This window comes from Pararge aegeria, chromosome 1 (genome assembly GCF_905163445.1).
Source record: "Pararge aegeria chromosome 1, ilParAegt1.1, whole genome shotgun sequence".
In the NCBI taxonomy this organism is placed as follows: domain Eukaryota; kingdom Metazoa; phylum Arthropoda; class Insecta; order Lepidoptera; family Nymphalidae; genus Pararge; species Pararge aegeria.
Genome location: NC_053180.1, coordinates 16,472,502 through 16,483,141, shown reverse-complemented (window position 1 = coordinate 16,483,141; position 10,640 = coordinate 16,472,502). Strand labels below are relative to the sequence as shown.

Sequence of the window (10,640 nt, the reverse complement as noted above, 5' to 3'; positions counted from 1 at the left end):
AATACATAAACTAAGACTATGGCAAGAAGTCTAGAACCCGGCACTTGAGCAGAAAGAAAATAAAAAATGTAATAGGCTGTATGGTCAATGATCTTTGCCTGTCCTGAAGAGTACAAACTTAAAATACAATAACATAAAAAGTGTAATGTCAAGTCAAATAAGTTTGACATTTTTATTCTTCTGATGGTAGGGTAAATTTATTTTTTCATTGTTTTCATTCGAAGGTTTTTTTAATACATGTAATGTAATTGTAATGTCTTTGTTTGATAACGCAGTTTTCAATTCCTCCCTTTACGAAGCTCTGTATCTTCAAATCGAGGATACGTTAGGCTTCGCGAAAGACTTCTTTCAGTCCTGCGTGTCATCGTTGCCGATTGAAAATCTTCCAAAAACCTTTGTGAATTTCAGTGAATTATCCTTTTATGAGGAGATTGCGGAAGTTTTCTACTTCAACGAGTTTCAGTTTTTGTTGTTTAAAACGTTTTCTTTGATTTTGCTGTTTACTTTGTTATTGATTTTCGTGTCTTGGAGAGTGTATGGGAAACGTATTTCGGAACGATTTATGAAGCCGGGTAAGTCGCAATTTGCCATAATAGTATAGTAGTGAATGTATATTTACAGTCACGGCAAGGTGCAGTGCATCGCTATTTGGAAAAGTTTCGATCACCTTAGATTTTGATAATTACATAAGAAAAAGTTTTGTAACGCGATTGCAGCATATTTATGCCCCATTTGTTATGCGACTTTAAGGCTAGTATTTTAATGCAGTGTACCTTTTGAATTGAATCTATATTCATACTAAAACTACACATGAGCAAGACAGATGACCTATAGCTGCTGTAATTGTTTACCAATCAAGCTCTTTTGGTCAACATAGCCAACAATATTGTTATTGATAAAAAGCAACACCTCAGTTTCTTGCTAGCTTCCCTAGTACCCTTGTAAGACATTATTGAGAATCATAATTTTTTATTTTTCCCATTAGTGTGAAGATATTATGTGTCAACTTTAAAAGAGAGCTAGAAGGGTTTCACAAATATGAATTAGTCTTAGGTATCCACAAAAAAACTATTGTTCTCACAGGTACAACATAGTAGTTAATCCCGATAAAGAGTCAACAAATAAAATTTAACAAAGTTATGTTAACTTGCTTACTTGTTAACTAGCTGATCAAAATTTAAGAACCTGTAGTTTCACATCTCTTCTATTGGTGCCTGAGTGTTTTGCCACCTATGCTTCTGATGCTAAAATAAGTGACAGTCCTCCTCTGTCAGTCTAGAATTACATTGGTGTTATCTCTGTTATAGCTACATCAGCAACTATTGAGCAACTAAAAGAGAGTGTTTCAAAGCTTAAACTCCCTAAAGAGCACACTCCTAGAATCTAATCCATACAAAATGGCAGACAAAATAAAAAATTTCTTTAAAAAGAAGAAGATTGATGCTAAATTCAAGCTCGCAGGCCCTGGCCATAAGCTCAGTGAATCTACAATTAGTAATCAATCATCAAATCATTCAAGAAAGGATGTTCAAGCTGTGACAAGGTCAGGATTGTCTGAGGAAAGTAAGGTAGCTGCAGAAGCTGCATTGGCGAGACTGCAACAGACAAGAGATAATCCTACATTCAATACTTCTTTGGCTGCAATAAAGGTACAATATATAGTTAATTTCCTTTTGCTGTCTCTCTAACAGATTTTTGAAGACCTCCTACACACAGTGGTGAGTGCTGTAGTCTAATATTAGGGAGACTCCAGGTTTGATCACTGGTAAAGCCAAATTGGGAATTTATAATTCCTGATTTTTCTCTCGTCTGGTCTGGTCCTGCGAAAACCTTTAGCCATGGCTCTGGCATGGCATGTGTTAAGCTAGTGATAAGTTCATGTTTCCAAGCAATTTCACCATCCTGGACAATACACATAAAAACTGATTAAGGGTTAATACCCTAATAACTGTTGCATAGGTATGGCAGTTACTAGTAATGCCAAATTAAAGGTGTCCAATATAGAATTATTATTTGTTATGATAGGCTCAAGTGAAGAAAGAATTGGAAAATGAAACTGCATGCAACTCCAAATCAGTCGCAGAGCCAAGGGAGCCGAGTTATAAAGTGGAGACAGAAAGTGAAGTGCCTAAAAATTTTGCTGCATCTGGAGTGTACTTCAAGTAAGTTTTGTTTTACTAAAACTTGAACATATTCAAAGTGGCAATCTTTCTACCGGATGTTTGGTGCATCGTGTGCCAAATCGAATCTGATGATTGGAGGGGTCTTTGGCTATCTCTTCAGCCCTCGTAAAAAAATCTTGCTCAAACGGTTTTTTTTATACTGATTTTAAATTGTTTTTTTAAAAATTGTAAAAATTCTACATTTAAATTTTAATAAAAAATAAAGTTGTTAAGTATTAATTAATTTTCTTTTTAATCTTTAATTTGTAACGTTTTACGCTTCTTTTGAAACTAGAATTACACGCCAGCAACATCTAGTTTTTGTTTTACAGCCCCGCAAAGTTTTTTTTACGTAAAAAAATAAGCTTGAACGTCAACTTTCGGTTTTAATAAAAAAAAAACTAAAAGTGATCATGTTCTTCCAATTTTTTTAAAACATCTCTGGACTGTCCCCTTTCTAATGGTGTGCAATATGCCATGAAAAGTAATTAGTAACATCACTAATTTTCAAATTTTCTAAACTTAGTCACAATTTTCTAATATTCAACAGATGAAAGAAAAACAAGTTTTTGCGTAAATAAAACTCACAAGCAGGTAAAATTTTTAAATTTCGTAGGTTTTACTTGAAATAAAAATAATACATTGCATTTGAAACATTTATTTCATAATTTTTACAAATTCTGCTCAAATTGTTCACCCCTGTTTCGAATGCAGGCCCGACATCTTTGACGTATTGTTACAGTTGTAGTCCGAAGCCGTATTTCGTTCTTAATTGTACCGAAGGCCGCTTCTATGCGTTGTATTAGTACCTCCCTCGTTGGGACTTCTGTGGCGTATACTAGCTCTTTGGCACGTCCCCAGACATAAAAATCTAACGGAGTTAAGTCTGGGGAACGTGGAGGCCATGCAATAGGCCCATCGCGCCCAATCCACGAATTGGGGAACACATTATCGAGGTATTCCCTCACAGTTAAACGCCAATGCGCGGGACAGCCGTCATTTTGAAATACTATGGGCACATCTTCATTAAACACGGGCACCTCGGCCAATAATTCCGGCAGATCATTTTGCAGGAACTCTAAATAATTATCGCCATTTAAGTTATCAGGCAGGTAGTGCGGTCCAATTACCTGATTCCCAATCACTCCTGCCCAAACGTTCACACTAAACCGTCTTTGAAAAGATTGCTGTCTTTTGGCATGTGGGTTTTGCCGTTTCGGTGCCCAATGGTGTAAATTGTGCAAGTTAAGAATCCCTTCTCTGGTAAATTTGGATTCGTCAGTCCACAGTATTCTTTTTAAAAAATCAGGATTATCCACATCTGTGTGTAACAAAAACCGACAAAAGTGCATTCGTCTGTCAAAGTCGCCACCCTCAAGACCTGCAACAACCAAAAATCTTTTTAATTCCCCTTGAGCAGTAATTAATTGCACTAGAAGATTATGGATACCTGCTAAACAAAGGCAACGTCAAACAAAGGTTTTAAATTACGTACCTTGAACCGGAGTCTCGTGGAATGGATATTTTTCGTTTTGTCGAAGGACTTTCCACACTTTCCATATTGAAATATCAAGTTGTGCCGCCACATATCTAATGCTTCTTGTGTCGTCTTCCTCAAAAAGTGCCAGTATTCTCTCGTCCACTTCAACATTATGTCGCACAACATGTCCCCTTGGTTCATGAAAATTGACACTCCCAGTCTCGCGTAAACGTCGGTATGTGTCTTGGAAGACTCTGCGGCCAGGTAATCGTCGACCAGGAAAGCGTTCCTGGTAAAGTCGTTGCGCTGCACGAGCGACACCACGGGCTGCACCATAAACCATTATGATGTCCGCATATTCCTCGTTAGAGTATGTCGTCATTGCAACAACAAAAAAGTCAACAAAGTTTAACAATAACACCAAAAGTAAATAAAACGTAACAAAAAACAACAAAACTTAACGAAAACTAAATAAAAGAATCGTGGAGTACAGTAAGCTAGCACACACGTTAGGCAGCAGAGGCAGTGATGTCTCGACTAAAAAATAAGATGGCCGCCGTGTCGACGCGACGCGGGGCCCGTTCGCGATTGGTTCAAACAGGTTTGCACTATGCAAGAAAGGAATAGAAGATAGATTTCGCTTCACTAGAGTGAAAAAACTATTTTTGCCTGTTTAAACGAACAACGGGCGTATAACTTTATGAAAGAGACAGAAAATGTCATCTGCCTTGTGAATTGTGAGTGTTATTTACGCAAACCCTTGTTTTTCTTTCACCTGTTGAATATTAGAAAATTGCGACCAAGTTTAGAAAATTTGAAAATTAGTGATGTTACTAATTACTTTTCATGGCATATTGCACACCATTAGAAAGGGGACAGTCCAGAGATGTTTTAAAAAAATTGGAAGAACATGATCACTTTTAGTTTTTTTTTTATTAAAACCGAAAGTTGACGTTCAAGCTTATTTTTTTACGTAAAAAAAACTTTGCGGGGCTGTAAAACAAAAACTAGATGTTGCTGGCGTGTAATTCTAGTTTCAAAAGAAGCGTAAAACGTTACAAATTAAAGATTAAAAAGAAAATTAATTAATACTTAACAACTTTATTTTTTATTAAAATTTAAATGTAGAATTTTTACAATTTTTAAAAAAACAATTTAAAATCAGTATAAAAAAAACCGTTTGAGCAAGATTTTTTTACGAGGGCTGAAGAGATAGCCAAAGACCCCTCCAATCATCAGATTCGATTTGGCACACGATGCACCAAACATCCTGTATATTTATAAAACAGTACATACATTTTACAAGTAGGGCAATCAAGGCCACTCTAACTCTAAACTTCATTGGTCTAGTGACTATTGACTATAGAACATGAAGTTTAAATCCCAGGTTGGGCCAACAGTTTTAAAGAGAGAAATTCTCCGTTCCTAACAGCTTGAAGTTATATGGCTATAATTGATAATAATTGTTAAAGCACTGTACCCCAGATTGTATAAGTATTGTGGATATTAGCTCCCAACACCACCTCTTAACTACTACGAAAAAGATGATGATGTTATCTTGGAAGGAAATCAGTGTTTTCAATTATTTCAAAGAACAGGAAATGGCAGAACTAAAATTCTGCATTGACACTGTAAGTAACTGTGATTCATCAATAAAAGAATTGATATCATTATCATCGTTATCAACCTATTGCCTGCAGAGACACGTGCATAGGGCATGCACTTGTCTCCTCCCAGAATGGAAAGAGCTGTAGTTCGCCATGCTGATGAAGTAGGGATTGGAAGACTTCACCCACCTTTCGGATCGTTATTAAAAATAAAGCTTAAAGAAAATCAAACTGCATCTTTTAAAAAATACTTTTGATGTACCTTTATACTTATCTTTATAATTATCTCTTTTGCTTTCTGTTTTTAATAATTATTTACCCATTCTTTATTCCCACCACTACTGCCTTTACTGCTCTGCCCAATTTTTAAAAATTACTACTATTGTAAACAAATGTACTTTTCGGCAATGTTTAGTCTATATAATAAGATTGTTATTGTATGTGTTAAATAACCTCTATGTAATGACTGGTTTTGCCAAAAAAAAAAATATGGAGATCTCTGAAGCATGCAAATTAACTCACGATGTTTCTACACCATTAGAGCAAGTATATTTTATTGCTTGAAACATAACAACTTAAAGTCAGGTGTGCAAGCTAGGAATCAAACTTGCTCCCCCTCTTTGGGGGCCATCCATTGAACCAAAGTCCTAACCATGCCATTAAGAACATTAAACTTGTTTCAGGTGCCCTCTTATTAGCAATGATATTCTACCTCGCGACAAATGGAAGAAGAACATTAAAACATTCCTGTATGAACAATTGGAGGACGAGAGGGGTCTGACTGCCTGCCTCATTATACAATCCTGCAATAATAATAGGGAAAAGGTAAGGTTTCATTTTGAAACACCCCCTGTAAAGTGTTAGTTAAATATGAGATTCATACATTTATGATTTATATTATCATATCAACCCATTACTGGCCCACTGAAAGGCACGGGTCTCCTCCCACAATGAAAAGGGGTACAGGTAGTCCACCACCCTGGCCCAGTGCAGATTGGTGGACTCCACATACCTTAGAGAACATTATGTAGAACACTCAGGCATGCAGGTTTCCTCACGATGTTTTCCTTCACCGTCGAAGCAAGTGGTATTTTTAATTACTTAGGAAAGTTAGAGGTGAGTGCTGGGATTCGAAAAGTGAAGTCGAGCTCCTACCAACTGGGCTTATTAGAGGTATTCCCACGCTATCACAGCTTCATATGATTTATATATGAATGGAAGGCGATTAATGGCATATAGCAGAGGACATGTAGCTACTACCATCTACTAACCATTATAAACCAACCAACCTGCTATCTAGTGTGGTGACTATTGGCAAGCCATCTGGAGGTACTGTCATACACTATTACATAAAGATAAATAATAAAAAGATTTCAATAGTATTCATACCTATTAAACATTCAGATGCAATATTGATAAACTCTTATGGGAATCTCTACAAGTTATTGCATTTTATTTCATTTATTTACAATTCATTTTAATCTTAAGTACAGGTTTATTACGTACTACAATTCAATTTAATGTTAAATACATGTTTAAGTGATAAAATTACTGTAATTTTTACCTTTTCTTTTAGGTTGATACATGCGTAGAAACTCTGTGCAAGTATTTAGAGAATATAGTCACTTATCCGGAAGAGGAAAAGTATCAGAGGATTCGAATGAGTAACAGGTAATTTCACACATTCACCTTACATACAAAGATGCAAAACTATATATATATATATATATATATATATATTATAGGATAGGTTACTAGCTGGGGCCCGCATTTTTTTTGGGGTTTTTTGGGTTCACAAGTAGCCTATTGTGTTAGTCCAGGGTCTAAATTCCTCCATTCCCAATTTCAGTCCCGTAGTAGTGGTTCAGTCCCATACGTTATACTTTAAAGACATTAAACATTTTCAGAGCTTTCTGTGAAAGAGTACAACCTATAGAAGGGGCGATGGATCTGTTAATAGCCGCTGGATTCTCTCAACAAAAAGTGACAAATGCAGATGGTGTCGAGGAAGACTTTCTGGTGTTCAATAAAGAAAATGTGCCTTCAGTGGAAAGTTTGACGGTGAGGTAACTTCCTTAACTAAATTTTTCTTTGTTTGTTTATAGATTATCTCCATTGGATTTAGCTTTATATTAAATAATGCTAAAACTATCAAATAACGTTTCAAGTGTCCATGTAGCAAGCTTGTTTGAATGCAGATCACGAAGCATCAGGCAATTGGGTTTTCTTATTAAGAAATTCTTTGTACCAGCCTGGAGTTTGGAATTGGTGACGTGTTTGGATTGGTCGTGCCGGAGCTGCCGTCCGTCCACACTAGTACACTATAATATTTCCTGCATAGTTCGAAAATCTCTGACCACTGTGGCTTAAATTGTTCAGAGAAAACTACAAAAAAATTTAACAGACTGATAATAATAATAATAATTTCTTAATAGGAAACCCAATGTTGTACATTGGCCTGTCTCAGGAATAGAACCTAGGACCTTGTGATCTGCATTCAGACATGTTCAGAACTAGACCATGGAGACATCACGCTACAATGCAGATACTTGACCTTGTAACGTTAACTTTACATGCAATAAAAATTAATTAACAAAAGCATAACGTCAGTTGAATAATGTTAAACAAAAATATGTTGCACCGATTGTAAATGGTTCCCATTTTTCGGTGGGGGAGTCACCTACACCATTTCCGAAGGTTTCCATCAGACTTCTACTTTGTATTATTGAAAACATCCTCCAAACCAAGGCATGGTTGCCAGTGTAATTACAAGCATATGTGGCTTAACATCCATGTCCCAGGTTAGTGGATACTTTGTATGTGCTCTGCAAAGTGTTGGTCTGTCAATAATTACCAAAAAAATAATATGGATGGAACTTCCCTTTTTTTTTTTTTTAATGTGTATATAAATTAACTTAAAACCTTGCAGACTCTAATCGATGCATTGAGAACAGCGGATCCGATTCAGCTAGAGTTAGATAGGAACCTGCAAGTTTTGCTGCCTTCGCAAGCCGCTAATAAAGTACAACTACCGCCATCCTTCTACGCCCTCTCGCCTGAAGAATTGAAGAGAGAACAACAACTTAGGTATTTAATACTTTCTTCTTATCCATTGGATCCAATAATACACAATTAACGTTTTTTAATTAGAGAATCAAAAACATAGAAACCCTGTAGGTAACTATATTAAAGCATCAAAACCACTCCACTTGAGTAGTGTTTCTTGAATATGTGTTAAGTAACAAAAATAAAATCAGTGCTGATTGGTGGACTCCACATACCTTTGTGAAGATCATGTGTTCTAAATCTCAGGCATGCAGGTTTCCTCAAGATGTTTTCCTTCACCGGCGAAGCAAGTTATATATTTTTAATTACTTAAAACGCACATAATTTAGAAAAGTTAGAGGTTCTGGGATTCGAACTAGGCCCCCCCCGAAGTCGAAGTTCTATCCACTGGGCTTAGGGGGTATGGATTTAATATAACAGGTTAGCCCGTTACCATCTTAGATTGCATCGTCACTTACCAACAGGTGAGATTGCAGTCTAGGGCTAACTTGTAGTAGAATATAAAAATTAAATTTCGTTTACCAGGGCTGAAGTAATCGAGAAGAGTCAAATGCTGCGTACAAAGGCGATGCGAGAGAAGGATGAGATAAGAGAGATGCGCAAATACAAATTTGCGATCATCAGGATCCGATTCCCGGACGGAATACTATTGCAGGTAAATTGAATACAATTAATATCAAGTTAACAAATATAACAAGTTTATTTCAAATAAATCTATTGTTACCCAAGCTCTGCAGGACTTTTGTATTTAGCAGTTATATTGTTCCAGTTTTGGTAAATAGAGTACCAAATATTTTGTGAAAATTTTTAGTTAAGTTACATTGTTGGCTCATATTGCTTCAAGGTTCTGTATATTTTTTTTTATAATAATATATAAATATAAATACATTACGACAATACACACATCGCCATCTAGCCCCAAAATAAAAGTAGTTTGTGTTATGGGTACTAGGATAACTGATGAGTTATATACATAAATAGTTATAATATACATATAAACACCCAGACACTGAAAAACATTATGTTCCCAGAAACGTTTTCCAGTTTTGAGAATCAAACACACAGCCTTAGCCGGCTGACATATAGAAAACCTCTTTTTATTTTATTAATTTTAATGCACTTGTTTTTGTTCTATTTTTCTTAAAATAGGTATAAAGTATACTGACAGCCGATTGGCGCAGTGGGCAGCGACCCTGCTTTCTGAGTCCAAGGCCGTGGGTTCGATTCCCCCCAACTGGAAAATGTCTGTGTGATAAACATGACGCTTTTTTAGTGTCTGGGTGTTTATATGTACATTATAAGTATTTATGTATATCATTTATTAAAAAAATATTCATCAGTCAACTTAGTACCTTTAACACAAGCTACGCTTACTTTGGCGCTAGATGGCGATGTGTGTCTTGTCGTAGTATATTTATAGCTACATGTTCACTTAAAAGTTATGAAAAAATTGTTTACATTATATATAATAATATAAAAATACTAGAATAAGCTTGATGTTTAGATGAACATACTACAGTTAGTTACTTGTATTGTGCTTAATAGAATAAAATCCCTTTACAGGGCACATTTTCAATCTACGAACGATACCAAGACATCCACGAATTCGTTCAAGAGAACCTCGAACACAGTGGGTTACCTTTTGTCCTTAACACGCCCACCGGCCATAAGCTAATAGAAGAGGAGGACGCGAACAAGACCCTTATTGACCTACGCTTAGTACCAGCGACAGTGCTCACATTCGCTTGGCACAATTCCATTATCGAAGACATAAACAAAAGCCCAAATAGAGATGTGTATTTGAAACCTGAAGTTATGGTTTTAGTGCAAGAGATCTAATGTTTATTTTAGTTTTTGTTTGTTTAAGAGAAATAGATGTTATGCTTTTACTAAAGACTGCCTTATCATTTTATTTAGCAAGCTGATTCTATACAAAATTGTTCTTAATCGCAAAATTATCAAATGAATGCTTTATAGTTGTAGACAATTACTGCAATGCGTCAAATTCAAAAGGATTCAATGTCACCCAAATGAAGTATATTATGTGCAAAGCAAACGCGCAAATGTGCCTCGACACAAAACACGCTAGCTTTTTTAGTAGGCTCAGTTCTAATCGCATTAGGAAAGCTAAACTTTTAGTACTTAAAAAAATTAAGTTATACTTATTTAAATTGTCATGCAGATCAAAATTTTTGTGTAAAATCAGCTTAAACATCTTTAAATGATTCAAGAACATACATTAAAATATATTGTTAAATGCCTTAATATTATATTATGTAACTTATTGGAACCATGTTTTATTGTTATATAATGGTCATAATAATT

The 10,640-nt window shown here is 35.6% G+C and overlaps 1 protein-coding gene across 1 annotated transcript; it reads left to right on the top strand.

The window, feature by feature from the left end:
• The first annotated feature begins 1,312 nt into the window (after nt 1-1,312).
• Nucleotides 1,313-10,209, top strand: LOC120625582 (UBX domain-containing protein 6). Its single transcript, XM_039892646.1, has 8 exons — nt 1,313-1,649; nt 2,026-2,162; nt 5,933-6,074; nt 6,826-6,920; nt 7,157-7,310; nt 8,179-8,336; nt 8,841-8,970; nt 9,879-10,209. Exons 1-8 carry the CDS (start codon nt 1,398-1,400, stop codon nt 10,152-10,154), a joined length of 1,344 nt encoding a protein of 447 aa, XP_039748580.1. The 5' UTR covers nt 1,313-1,397; the 3' UTR covers nt 10,155-10,209.
• Nucleotides 10,210-10,640: the final 431 nt, after the last annotated feature.

Coding starts and splice junctions, on each gene's coding strand:
- LOC120625582 (XM_039892646.1), top strand. CDS start 1,398: ATGGCAGACAAAATAAAAAATTTCTTTAAAAAGAAGAAGATTGATGCT. Junction 2,163..5,932: donor GCATCTGGAGTGTACTTCAA/GTAAGTTTTGTT, acceptor AACTTGTTTCAG/GTGCCCTCTTATTAGCAATG. Junction 8,337..8,840: donor AAGAGAGAACAACAACTTAG/GTATTTAATACT, acceptor TTCGTTTACCAG/GGCTGAAGTAATCGAGAAGA.